Raw genomic sequence first — 14797 nt, forward strand, 5'->3', positions numbered from 1 at the left:
TCTTGGCTCACATGATGTAGAAGGATATGGGAGTGACACACCTTTGTAGCAGTACCCCATTATTCATGGTGCCCTGCATGGCCACACATCTCAAAAGCTAGCCTGTAGCAGAGCTGTGCTGGGAGTGATAATAGAAAGCTTAGTAGCTTTTACTAAGGTGTGCTGAAAAATGGCCTGCGCTGATGTAGGCGCATGTATTGGATGCGCGCAGGTCCATTTTTCAGCGCACCTGCAAAAAAAGGCCTTTTTTTTGGATGAAAATGGACGTGCAGCAAAATAAAAATTGGCGCACGTCCATTTTGGGCCTGAGACCTTACCGCCACCCATTGACTTAGCGGTAAGGTCTCACGCGTTAACTGGGTGGTAATAGTCAACAGCGTATACTGCCGATTACCACCCGGTTAGCATCACGTGGTAGAAAATAAAAAATATATTTTCTGCCGCATGTATCGTACGCACGTAAAAAATGGAATTACCGCCCAGGGCATGCAGTAGCCGGGCAGTAGTTCCAAAGTAACGTATGTTGGACACACGTAGGTGCCTACATGCCTTAGTAAAAGGGCTTACTTTCTCCCATAAAATGTAATGAGAGAATGTTTTATTTTTGTGAAAAAAGGGAGATGGTATTTCTCTCTATTCCCCTTTTGAGACTCAGTCATAGGTCTCTACATTTCAGAACTGCCAAAGAGAAGCATTTTTATAGATTTTTCAGACTATGAATCAAATACTGGCACTATCCCCTCCTGCTCCCAGTAAAATAACATATTCTGGTGACTACAGGGCTGGAGGAGAAGGGCAAAATACAGTTATTGCCTACCCTTGATCCAGCCCAGCTAGCACAGAAACCTTTACTAACTAGTAAAAAAGGCCCGTTTCTGGAACGAATGAAACGGGCGCTAGCAAGGTTTTCCTGGGAGTGTGTATGTTTGAGAGAGAGAGCCAGAGTGAATGTGTGGGTGTGTGACAGAGTGAGACTGTGTGTGTGTGAGAATGAGAGTGTGTGGCAGGGCCCCTTTTCCTAATGCCCCTCACCCCGTTCCCTCCCCTCCTTTTCCTCCTCCTTCCCACACTTTGGGTTCCTTAAGGCTTTCAAAAGTCTATGTACCCCAGTGGCCCTAACGCCCAGTATCCGGATACCCCACCGCTTTCCTCCTCTCCCCTCCCCCAAGATGTAACAGTTTCACGTCCTTCATTTTTTTTTTAAGTGTCCTATCTACCCTGTGTCCAAATGCCCGGCATTCAGATTGTGTTCCTCTCGTAAATTTTCATTTCTTTCATTCATTCATTCATTCATTCAGAACTTGCCCCCCCCCCCCCCCCCCAACACTTTTGGTTCCTTCAGTCTTTTAAAACTCTGCTATGTACCCTGTGTGCTAATGGCCAGCATTGAGATTGTTTTCCTGTCCCAAATTTGCATGTCTTTCAGTCGTTCACAACTCCCTCCCCTTCTCCAGTTTAACACTTTCCTTTCCTTCAGTCTTTTAAAACTCTCCTATCTACCCTGTGTCCTAATGGCCAGCATTCAGATTGTTTTCCTTTCCCAAATGTCCATGTGTTTCAGTGGTTCAGAACTCCCCCCTTCCCCCATTTAACACTTTCAGTTCCTTCAGTCTTTTAAAACTCTCCTATCAACCCTGTGTCCTAATGGCCAGCACTCAGATTGTTTTGCTTTGCCAAATTGTCTGTCACTGATGTCACTGAGATCAGTGCGTGCCTGCCTAGCAGACCACTTCCGGCAAGCACGGTCCCAAGCACATCCTGTTGGAGGTGAGAATTATTATATAGGACAACAAACAATTTTCAAAACTTTGTATCTGTAGTTTAACATCAGTCCTCTGTCTCTGATCTTGTTGTCCTCTCTGACCTCACATTTCTTCTTTAAAGGATTCTCTTCCAATTTTCCTCCCATGTCATTGTAATTTCTCTTTCCTCCATGTACATTTGTCTCTCTGTGGTATCTTTGGACAGCTTTTCTCATATCACTTTCTTCTATTCTTACTCCTTCCTCCACTTCTCACCCTTTTCTCACCTTCATGCCCATTCTCTCCATGATAACCCCATGTTCCCTTAGCTGCTCTTTTCCCAGTCCCACAAAGCTATTCTCCATCTCTTTCAGCTTCTCTCCTGTCTGCAAGTAGTGTCCCCCCATCTGCTCTTTTTCCGCTCTCCCAGATCACGTCTCCTTCTGCTAACAACGTTCCCCCATACAGCCCATGCTCTCCTTGAGTTCATCTCATTCCGAACAGCCTGTGTCTACTCCTCTCCCACAGCTGCACTATCAGTCCCTGTCCCCGTCGCCCAGCCTTAATTCCCTTTACAGCTCCTTTCTGCCTTCCAACATTTCTCTTTCCTAGCTAGTAAACCCTTTAAATTCCTTCACCCTATCCTAGTCCCCTTTATTCCTCTCCTAGTAGTTCTCTGTCTTTTTTACCTTAATGGCTGTAGGTACCACTTTGGCAACTTAGGCACAATAATCATGCCAATAAAGTTATATGAATCTGTCTGTACCTTTTGTCAGAGTCTGTCTGCTATAATTCCCTTCCCCACTGGCATTCAAAATAGAAAAACAGTGATCAAAAGCAACCTGCTAGCATAATCAGGAAATAAAAAAAACAATATTATATATCTTTTTGGGCGGAGGAAAAAGAGCCTCAGTTAATGCCGAAACCAAGACAATGTTCCATGAGTTCGTTCATCGCCTCACCCAAAAAACCTCCACATCCTTATTATTAAGTTGTATAATTCTTTTATAATATCTTTTTATTATTATTTTTGATTTTTATCGTGTTCACTTTTTCAACCTAAACAGAACTAGCTGATCACTGTTTTTCTATTTTGAGTGGAAACTATTGCTAGTGATCCCACTGGCAGGAATTCCCTCTTCTTCCTGGAGTTAGACAGACTTAGGGGCCCTGTACTAATCCGCGTAAGCATCTATGTGTGCCCAATGCGTGCCAAAATCGACTTACCGCCCGACTACCACATGGCTCTTGAAGTAATTTTATTTTTGGCGTGCGTCCAATATGCACGTCTGAAAAATAATTTTTATTTTCTGGCGTGTGTAGCGGACGCATGCCAAGTGGCATCTGACATGCGTAGATCCTTACTGCCCAAATTCTTTACCGCTACGTCTATGACTGGCAGTAAGGTCAGAGACCCAAAATGGACACGTGGCAATTTTGATTTTGCTGCACGTCCATTTTGGGGAAAAAAAGAGGCCCTTTTTAGAGGCATGCTGAAAAATGGATTGGCGTGCACCCAAACCCACGCCTACACTACCGCAAGCCACTTTTCAGCGCACCTTTGTAAAAGGACCCCATAGCCAGCCAACAGTCTGCAGAGGGAAGTGGGAGCAGTAGCTGGGCTACAGAAGCACTTTTCCTGTAGCTCTGCAACATGGAGCTTGCTGCCCCACATCTACAGACTTACAGGGAAAAATATTGGGGGTGTTCAGGCACCCACAGAGCTGATGCCTATGTTATCTAGGCTTTCGAAAATTACTAAATTATGTAGTGAGCTTCCAGCCCTAACTGTGCTCTGGTAGTATCTTCTATCTGTCTTCTCTTACAATAATTTTAATCTTTTTTTTCCTAGATACTAGTGACTGTGCCACAGTGTTTGGAAATCCTGTTATTGTCTCCACATCAACAGGAGTGGGTAAAAAGAATTAGATATGTTATATTTGATGAGGTAGGTCCTTTACATAAATTATGTTCTTTAAAACAGCTGTTTTATCCTTATCAGCTCTTTTATGCTTATCAGAAGAAAATGTTTATGCTTACCAACATGTTGAATATAGGAAAGAATTATATAAAAGTGATATGAGTGGAGGAGTAGCCTAATGGTTAGTGCAGTGGGCTTTGATCTTCATAACCTGGGTTCAATTCCCACTGCAGCTCCTTATGACCCTGGGCAAGTCACTTAGAGGGTCTTTCACTAAGGCACACTCACATTTTTGGCGAGCGCTAAAATTGTGGGCACATTAAATGTTAGAGATGCCAATGCATTCCTATGGGCATCTCTAACGTTTAGCGTGCCCACAAATTTAGCATGCACTAAAAACGTGAGCGCGCCTTAAAGACGCCCTTAACCCTCCATTGCCCCAGGTACAAAAACTTAGATTGCGAGCCTTCTAAGGACAGAAAAAAGCACTTGCATATAATGTGTCCAGCACTGCATATGTCTGGTAGTGCTATAGAAATGATTAGTAGTAGCATCTATCTGGGGGCAAAATAACTCTGGACAGAAAGGTACTAAATTTACTGAAAGAAAATGGAAATATCTCAGATGTGTTCATAAACCAGAAACTTTAGGTCCATATTTTTAGAGAATGAGCCCTCCCAAAAAAATTGACATTAGATTGTAGAATTTTGGTTACCACTTCATTCCAAGAGCCTCACTCATCCCTCCAGCAGATGATTCAGAGTAAGAAAAACAGACAGAGACAGGGTTACAAACGGAAACAGCTGGTAAAGAATAGTACACCCATTTTTCAATCAACAACCTTCTTATGACACACAGACATAGCAGTCAACCGTGCTCTCAAATACAGTGCAATCCGCTTAACTGCAAGGATCTGGGACCAAAGAAATACATGCAGTTAACCGGAGCGTGCACTTAACCGTTGTGGCTCTCTAGTTTTGAGTTAGGTACCAATTCGCCTATGTGCAAAACCCCATGATAAGCCAGGACAAAATCACATCTGACTAGTCGGACCTCATACTCATTGAAACAAATGGCTTGTAGGCATTGAAACAGGCATAATAAACACTCGAGTGTAATAGGAAGCCCTTTATCGGCTGTGCTGCCTGCCCCCTGCTCGCAACCTCACATCATTCTTTGAATGACAAAATTCTTTACAGGATTGTCACGTCCTGCTGCCTTAGCAAAAAAACTAATGCTGGCTAAATTGGTTGCTACCATATATTTCTGTACCCTGTTGTTTTGGTCTGTAATATGAATCTAGCCAAAGTGTCTACACTGAAAATGTCTTCGTATCCCTGATCTTCGCAACTACTCCTGAACATCGAGAATGCGCCCATATATTTCTTTCTTGTGGCTTCGGAAAGGGATTGCAACATTAATCCCAAACCTCATGGGGCCAAAGTCCCATACACTGTCTGGTATCACTGTCGCTATCCTGTCCGAAGAGGGGTCGAGGGACCGGAATTCTGATATCTTGAAATGAGAAAGAGTATCTGTAATATTATTATCTCTACCTGGGATATGTTTTGCCATGATCGTGACATTATGACACAGATATCGCAGTACAGTTTCCATCACTAAGTTAATTGTGGGTCCTGTATTGGTGGACAGCCTATTAAGGGTCTCCTCTACCGCCATGTTATCTGAATTGAAAATTATGGATTTGTTGGCTAGGTGCTGCCCCCAAATATGGAGTCCTGCCATTATAGGGAAATGTTATAAGAATGTGATGTTTTTTGTGGTGCCCGCCTGCTCCCATGATGGAGGCCAACGAGCTGCGCACTATGTGCCCTGAAAGTATGCTCCAAATCCCTCCCCTCCCACTGCATCAGTGTATAACTCTATTGCCTCAGCCTGCACGGGGGGGGGGGGGGGGGGGGGGGGTCCTGCCAGAAAGCACACCCATTGAACTCAGACAGAAACTTACTCCACACTACTAGATCCTCTTTAATAGGTTTGGATACCCGTATGTAGTAGTGAACCTTCTTTACTCCAGTTGTTGCCAAACCAACTGCCTAGCGAGTGTCCAGCCTATTGGAATGACCCTAGTTTCAAAGCCCAGTAAGCCTAGCAGCTCCTGGAATTGCCTCAACGTGGCTGTTTTGGCCCTTAACATGGCTTCCACTGCCCCCTTCGTCCTGACAGTCTTATGTTGAAGAAGTCTGGACATCTGGCTGTCAATGTCTAGCTCTATACCTAGGAATGTCAACACACTGCAAGGGCCCACTGTCTTGTCCTGTGCCAATGGGATACCGAATGTGTATGCTACCTGCATGAAAATCTGCAAGATTGTGGTGCAGTCAAGTGTACCTCTGCCAATAAACAGGAAGTCATCCAGGTAGTGTACCATCGCCCCAGTTGCTTGCTGCTCAACCACCCAATGTGAGTGAAAACTAAATTGTTTCCTCAGCCGTACTCTTCCTAAATTTGATATTGTAATTCAGCCAGGCCCAACCCCTGTAGTGTTTGTGTGATCTAATAATGTATCTATGTATCGAATGAGTTATGGGCTCATTTCTGGTTCCTTTTCCACTATCACACTCATAAATATATGGAAGGCTGATATTCAATTATTAATAGATTTAAATATCTTTGGTTTCCTTTCTCTCTCAAGTGATAAAATTAATATGTCCTGGCATTTGTACTGTCCTCCTCCTGCTCCCGGAGGAGCAGTGAGAAAATAGCTATAAACTCTTTTCGCCAAAATGTTTCTTTCACACTTTTGGGTACTCCATGGGCAAGAGTAGTAACCTCACCTAGGACATAGTCCCTAGGGTCCCGCACAACTTCCTTGACCATAATTGATGGCTGCGCTTTATCTGCCATGCCTTGAGTTTGGGATGACCCTGCCGTATTATCTTGTTGCTGGGGTACCTCACAAGTCTAGTTGTATGTGGGGGTGTCAGCTGGCCCTTTTTTTGTTTCATAGAGGTGCATTGCATTGTGAATAACATCTGCCAACGACATGACCTCAGCGCCCTGCGGGCTTTCTGCCGATGGCAGTGCGACCAAATCGCTGGAAAGTGACTTACCCCAGTCTGACCCCCAGGGGCCTGGTAGTCAGCATGGAAGCAACAGTCTGCTGAGGGTGCGGAGCAGATGTTGATTAGGCCGCACTGGCTGTGGATGGGCTGCTATCTATGGTCTTGCCCGCTGTGCTACTGTGGCCATACCTTGTTGCTGAATTTGTTTTCGCAGTTCTGTCATTAGGACTTCCATGTCCATCTGCTGTAGTTGTGCTTGTGGTCTCAATTTCACTCTTGTAAGTGTTTTTCTTTGTTGCATTGCTTTTGCCTGGTTACTGCTGTCCATTGTCTTGCCCTTTTCAGCTGCTCCAATTCTCTTTTCCTTGCTGCGCTGAGGAGGCAAAATCTAGGCTGGGAAACACTGAATATAGTAGAACTGTACTTGACAACAGAAAACCCTGTGGCATAGGGGAGGGGACTGGTGAGAGGGGTTGGGGGGTATGGGAAGGGGTTGGGGGGGGTATTGTGGCTCCTATCCATCCCTGTCTATGAATTATGGCCTCTTTTTCCAGCTAGGCTGTATGGCTAGTATATTTAGCAAGGAAATTGAACTGGATTAACTATAGCAGCAATACATAATGCATTAGTGCCCTCCAGTGTTCCTATAACAAAGCTGCTCCTGAAGAAAATTTTAAATCAGAAATTATAGTAGGCCATGGTATGGTCACTTCTATGCATTCCTAGTCATAACCTGTGCAGCAAAATGGCTGTCAGTCCCCTATGTCTTGGCTGCCATTACTAGCCCTAACGTCGCTGTGAGCCTGCAAACAAGCAGTTATTCTCATCCCTTGGCTTTTTTTTTGCATGTCATAACCCTGACCGCTGCAGGCACACTGGTCCCCTTTTATCTATGTGTTGAGAGTCCCTTGTTGTTACATGCGTGTGCAATTAGATTTAATTGGATATTGCTTGCATAAAGCTAGGTGCAGGATCTTCACCTAAAATCTACATGCAGCCCAAAAAAGGGGGCGTAGAAGGGGATGTTCAGGGTGGAATGGGGGTGTGGTTTTGAGTTTTGCATGTAATTACATAATAAAGTTGTTCCGCATGTAGATTTAGGCACAGACATTTGCACCAGATTTTCATTGGAGTAATGCTTAAGGGTTATTCTATAAACCACGTTGAACTTTGGCACAGCTTATAGAATAACGCCTAAGTGGGTTTTTTCTGCACCAGTTTTTAAGGTGCCATGTATAGAATCTAGCCATGGGCTTCTTAGCATTTATGCATGCTAATTCTAATCTAATCTAATCCAATGGTTTATATACCACCAAATCCAGTAGGTCCAAGATGATTTACAATCTTCAAAAAAAGTAACAATATCAACAATCATAATATAAGATAAAAAATATAGACAAACAATAAAATAAGAAAAAGAAGAAGAAAGAAATTACAAAATAAGTACAAATTTAGGTAAGTAAAAATGTATTAAACAAATAAATCTTCAAACACTTTCTAAAAAAAACAAAAGAAGAAACCAATTTAAGTTCTAATGGAAGTTCATTCCAAAGAAGAGTGGAAAAAAACAAAAAAGTAGCTTTCCAATGACGGTTATATTTCACACATATAGGCGAGGGGGTAAACAGCATACAGCGATTTTTGATCAACAAATACTAGTTTTAGATGAAGAAGTAAGACTAGTCAGATTAATCAGAGAACAAGAGGCCAAGCCATAAACAGTTCTGATAGCACACACTAAGGTTTAGTAAAAGGGCCTGTATGTAAGCTAATAAGGTATTTGTAGAATAGTACTTAGGTGGCATGATAGCAGGTACATGCCTAAGTGCTAGTATTCTAAACATGTATGTGAATAAAACATGCTTAAACGTTAGTGCCTAGATCATAGAATTGCCCGAGTAGAAAGGGTTTTATAATAGGGTGCCTGGTTTAAGAGGGCAAGTAGGTGCTTATGGTGGTTATTTTAGATGCTTTATTCATGTTTTTGACATCTGAAAACTGACATTTAGATGTCCGTATTGCATGGATGTCCAAATCCCAATTTTGCAAAGGCAAAATACATCCATATGACAAGGGGGCATGGTTTGAGCATGTTTTGGTTGGGACTAGGGAGGGTTCAAAATATTGATGTCCAACTCCGATTACAGAAGGGGAAAGGACATCCAAGACTAAATAACTGGATATCCATATTTGGAGCTGGAGCTTGTCACGTCCAGGTTACAGAAAGGTACTCAGACTGCGTAGCAGAAGTGCTCACAGTAAAAAAAAAAAAATTACAAAAAACTGCAGTGGGATTTTAACCGGAAACCTCTTGATCTCTGCTCTGGCTCTTAGCTATTCCTCCACATGGATGTCTGTGCAGCCATTTTATAATATGAACGTTCCTCTTCCACAAAGACTTCCATGTCCCTTGTTTTGCCCTGTTCATAATTTGGATGTTTCCAGCACATGGACATCCATCTCACTTGCATTTTAGAACAGACTGTGTCCTGTTCTGAAATACATACGAGATGGATGTCTGTTTGTAACGTACTGACTGGAACGTACACGTTCTGAGTTGGATGTCCTTTTAAAAATGCCCCTACACATGTCTTTATAAAATACAAGCATAAGCAGCAGACAATCACGCTTACCTTGTAGTCACAATTCTTATACCTGTTCTTGAGCAGATGTAAATGACCACGTCTGGAAAATGCAAGTACACGTGTAGATCGGTGTATTTTATAATCTGTGCACATACTTGTCATCTCTGCCCACGTTCCACCCAAACGCCACTCCTGTACACACCTCCCCATAAAGTAAGCACCATCATGTCATGGCATGCATGCTTTTGTGCAAAAATTGTTTATAAAAAATACCCTCTTATTATCCATGTTCTAGTTAATTTTCAACATGCCGTTAAAGGGGAATGAATATTATAACTGGTGCATTGATTCAACAGTTTCTACCTATTGAAACTGCTTTCTGAATAGATCTTATTTAGTGATCAAGAAAACAAAGGAGAGAGAGAAAGAGAGTACTCTTCAGATCTTGCTGTGCCTCACTCTAATTACAGCTGCGTTTTTTGGCCCTGTCTCTTCTGCATATTCATGAAGGTTTTTTTTTTCCTGTGGCAGGTCCATTGCCTTGGAGGAGAAATTGGAGCGGAAGTGTGGGAGCACCTGCTTGTTATGATCCGATGCCCATTTTTAGCACTTTCTGCAACTATCAGTAACCCAGAGCATCTTACTGAGTAAATGTGCTGTTTTTCCTTCTTGCACACAGGGAGGGTCATTTTCGATATGATGTCTAAGTCCAACTTTGGACGTTTTGCAATTTATGCGCAGAAATAACTAAGCTTATTCTATAAAGAACTGCACCTAAATTGCAAAGTGCGCAGTTCAAAATAAACACACATAGCTTAAAAGGGGTGTGTTTACAGACATTCCAAAACTTCCACGTGTAATTACATAGTACGGTAAAGTGCACCATAATCTATGCTCAGGGATTTACATCAGGTTTTTATTGGCGCATGTAGATTTAGGCGCTACATTATCGACTAAGCGTATTCTATACACTGTGCCTACATCTTACAGAATACGCATAATTCTGCATGGAGTTTTTAGGCACCATGTATAGAATCTGGCTGTAAGCAGCACACTACCGCAGGATGCCTCAGTAGTGTGTTTTTAGCATGTGATAGGCCCATGTAAGGCCTACTGCGCCTTAGTAAAAGGGCCCCTAAGTGTTTAACATTATGCCCGCAATTTTCCACCTTGGAACTAGATGTAGTGAAGGTGATTTTAGAAGGGTTAGGCATGATTTATATATGTAAACTACACAACAGTTTTAAGTAGCAATTTTTGAATGCTGCCACTTATATGTATATGACTACAGCATGCAAAGTTTTGAAGGAGGCATGTTGTGGATTTGTTTTGGGAAATCCTTCACCAATATGTGTGTTTTCCATATTTCAGATTAGCGGTACACATATATTTCTGAAAATTCCTATTAAATTTACACCTCAGTGGGGTCATGCTCAGCTATCAGTTAAGGGGTAAATATTCTGCAGGCAGTGGTGAGGATTTTTAGACCCTGCCAGCTTTATGCCACGATATTCAATACTTGACCACATCCAGGCGCCGGCATTGAATATCCGGGTTTATGCAGCCAGCTATCTCTTATGTAGTTAAGTGCAATATTCAGCACTTAACTGCCTAAGAGGCCCTTTTTCAAAGCCACATAGGTGCCTGTGTGTGCCCGACGCGCATAAATTTTGAGTTACCACTCGGCTACCGCGTGGCCCTTGCAGTAATTTAATTTTTGACGCATGTCTGATACATGCGCTGGAAAATATTTTTATTTTCTGGCATGCGGGCGGTAATCGGCATTTTACACACGTAGACCATTACCACCCGGTTACTGCGTGAGAACTTACTGCTAGGTCGATGGCTGGCGGTAAGGTCTCAGACCCAAAATGGACGCATGGCAATTTTCATTTTGGGCAAAAATTTTAAAAAGGCATTTTTTTTACAGGTGTGCTGAAAAATAATTCTGCATGTGCCCAAAACACGCGTCTACACTACCGCAGCCATTTTTTAGCGTACCTTAGTAAAAGGGCCTCTAAGTGATTTCACATAGAGATACGACTGTGTATTATGCAGTCTGACTTTTCCTGGAGAAAAAGTCCATAGTCTGCTATTGAGACAGACATGGGAAGCAACTGCTTGCCTTGGGATTTGTAGTATGGAGTGTTGCCACGATTTGGGTTTCTACCAGGTACTTGTGACCTGACTTGGCCACTGTTTGGAAAACAAGATACTGGGCTAGATGGACCATTGGTCTGACCCAGTATATGACTACTCTTAAGTTCTTATGATTTGGCCACTTAACCTTATGTAAGTGTCAACTCCACCCCCAGACCACCCACAAAATTGGCTCTCAGTTTGGTGGGCAGTGGTGATATTCTGGTGCTATACTAACTGGTTAAGTGCCGCTTAATATCAGTGGATAGTACTGCATGAACAATTTAACCAGCCAAGAGCCTTTCCTGGCCACTTAAATCGCTTTGAATCTTGACTCCTAACTTTTCATCTGAGCTACAGCATGGAAGGAGAGCTTGAGGAGGAATTAATACTTACCTTTTGAGGATTAAAAAATCATCCTGACATGGAAATATTTGAGTTTTGGAGCATGGCTTCACAATTGTCTGTCATACATGCAGGTTTGGACAATCCACCATTTATATGAGTAAGTGGTAGCATTTACAAGTGTAAGAGGCAAAATTGTAGTTGATACATGTAAGCATCGCATGCAAATCCCCAGGGTTATAATGCTGTTTTTGTGCATGTGTTGTTTTCTAAAATGGTTTCCAAATATGTATTTTCTGTGGAGGTATTGGCACATATTTTATACAAGGCTCTGAGTTCAGCAAGCCTTTTATAAAAATACTATTGTTATTTTTCACACTAAACATTTGTTTTCTGACCTAGGTGACCTGTTCAAAATTGGACTTATAACTCGTATGTTCAACATCTAAATTTTACTGTTGAAGTTTTTGTGCCAATCTTGTCCCTAAACACTTTCCTTTTTGAGGGGTCCTTTTACTAAGGTGTGCTGAAAAATGGCCTGCGGTAATGTAGATGTGGGTTTTGGCCACGCGCAGAATTATTTTTTGGCGCACCTACAAAAAATCCCTTTTTTTGCCAAAAACGGACATGCGGCAAAATACAAATTGCTGCGCGTCCATTTTTGGTCTGAGACCTTACCGCGAGCCATTGACCTAGCGGTAAGGTCTCACGCAGTAACCGGGTGGTAATGGTCTATGCGTGTCAAATGCCACTTGATGCGCGTAGTGGATGCATGCCAAAATTGAAATTACCGCAAGGGCCACGCAGTAACTGGGCGGTAACTTCAATTTGGCGCATGTTGGGTGCGTGTAGGCGCCTTCACAGCTTAGTAAAAGGGCCCCAAATGCATAACTCTGGCCATTTTGTGAGTAAAATGCCCAAATTTATGTATACAACTGCCAGAGATTTTTAAAAAATCCACTTATGAAACCAGCACTGCCACTGACCCTTAAAGCAGGCCTTCTCAACTCAGTCCTCGGGGCACACCAAGTCCCATTGGGGTTTCAAGATATCCACAATGAATATGCATGAGATAGATTGGCACGTACTTCCTCCTTGGTATGCAAATCTATCTCATTCATGCTCAGTGTAGATAGCTTGAAAACCCAATGGGACGTGGTGTTCCCCCCCCCCCCCCCCCCGAGGTCTGGGTTGAGAAGGCCTGCGTTAGAGTATTGGCCTCTATATATTTTCTTGAATTCCACTGGAGTGTTGTATAAACTAGACAAATGACAGCCTGCATATTTTGCATTTGCTTGAAACATCAGTATTTTATTTTTTCTAGGTGGCTACAGTCAGTGAAAGAATACTGGCAGCAGGTCGACAGTACGATAGAAAGTGTTGCTTCTACCATGGCTACTCAGCGGGGTGCAAAGAAACATGAAAGACTGAAGGGAAAGAAGAAATCTTACAAAGTTAGATTAGGTATTAACATAAATACAGAGTGACACAAAAAATATTTAAAATGAAAAAAATGGCTTCTAAACCATTGAGAATAATGAGTTGCACAGTATTTTGTAAACTGTAAGCATATGTTTATTTCAAATGTCCCACACATATTCTGATGTTTTACAGTATTGTACGACAAGAGGTACAATGATCTGGAAAAATTTTTGTGTTCATTAGAGGATGGTACATTCAGCATTGAAAAATACCACCCTTGTGCTGCGTTATCAGTAAATCATGTAAGTAGCAGAGAACAAAACAGATCAGTGTGATTTCACTTGTGCAGTAAAAGCTTTTAAAACCCAAGACAGCTTAATTTTGTTCTTAATTTAGATTAAGAAGTATGGCATTCCTTCTGACCTTACCTTTTCTCCGCAAGAAAGTCTTCAGTTATATGATACTATGGTGGAAAGCTGGCAAGCTTGTCCCAGATTAAGAGTGAGTACATAATATCTGTCTGTTGTTCATCTGTAAAAATGTCTGGCAGCCCTATTTTCCTTGTGTGAGCAACGGGAGGGTATTTTTATATGTGGACTGTGCTCCACTATGGAAATAATTCTGATACTGTTGGGCTGAAACATGCTGTAGCAGAAAATACTGCCCGCATGGACATTTTACACATGCTTTTTATGCAGGTATTACCACAGAGACTGCCTTTTTAATACAGGAGTGGGAGGTCTGTGCTACTGTCTGCCATGCAGTAAATCCTGCATTAGTTACCTAACGCGGCTTAGCAAAAGGGCCCTATAGATTTGAATGTGCAATCCACATGCATTATTTTCCTCCCCTGGTCACAATGATGCCTGGGAATGCTGTCTCTTAATGTGGCTAAAACTATGTGTGCTGTGGAAACACGTGCTTTTTAGCCACATTGAAGGAAGGCAGTTTTCAATATTTTTGTGGTAATTCTATAAACATGTACACAACAATTACACATGTAACTTATTAGAATAATGGCATATATTGTGAGGAATATGAGGGAGAGAGGGAGAATGAAGGCACATGGAGGAACGAGGAGGCTCGAGAGGGAGGGAGACTGGATAGAGAAAGGAAGAAGTTTTTTCCCCTGAGGGATTGTAGAAAAGGAAAAGACTATAATTCCCAGCAGCTCCTGAGTAGGTCCCATAAGGAGTGCTCTCTCTCTCTCTCTCTTTCTGGGACTTGCCTAACACATGGGCGTCCTCGACCAATAATGGAAAAAAGAAGGGCATCCCTGACGAGAACTTGGGCGACTTTACTTGGTCCATTTTTTGTTACGACCAAGCCTCAAAAAGGTGCCCGAACTGACCAGATGACCACCAGAGGGAATCATGGATGACCTCCCCTTACTCTCCCAGTGGTCACCAACCCCCTCCCACCCTTAAAAAAACATTTTAAATATTTATTGCCAGCCTCTATACCAGCCTCAAATGTTATACCCAGCTTCGTGACAGCAGTATGCAGGTCCCTGGAGCAGTTTTAGTGGGTGCAGTGCACTTCAGGCAGGCGGGCCCAGGCCCATCCCCCCCTAGCTGTTATACTTGTGGTGGTAAATGTGAGCCCTTCAAAACCCAC

At 42.6% G+C, this 14797-nt stretch overlaps 1 protein-coding gene across 1 annotated transcript in view; it reads left to right on the top strand.

The window, feature by feature from the left end:
• The window catches only part of LOC115462209 (probable ATP-dependent RNA helicase DDX60), a 368606-nt gene that overhangs the window by 186409 nt on the left and 167400 nt on the right, over positions 1-14797 (top strand). The window contains exons 19-23 of the mRNA XM_030192223.1: positions 3595-3690; positions 9806-9921; positions 13083-13222; positions 13373-13482; positions 13577-13681. Of these exons, the coding sequence (XP_030048083.1) occupies positions 3595-3690; positions 9806-9921; positions 13083-13222; positions 13373-13482; positions 13577-13681 (567 nt within the window). The remainder of the gene's footprint in view (positions 1-3594; positions 3691-9805; positions 9922-13082; positions 13223-13372; positions 13483-13576; positions 13682-14797) is intronic.

This window comes from Microcaecilia unicolor, chromosome 2, assembly GCF_901765095.1.
Source record: "Microcaecilia unicolor chromosome 2, aMicUni1.1, whole genome shotgun sequence".
Classification (NCBI taxonomy): domain Eukaryota; kingdom Metazoa; phylum Chordata; class Amphibia; order Gymnophiona; family Siphonopidae; genus Microcaecilia; species Microcaecilia unicolor.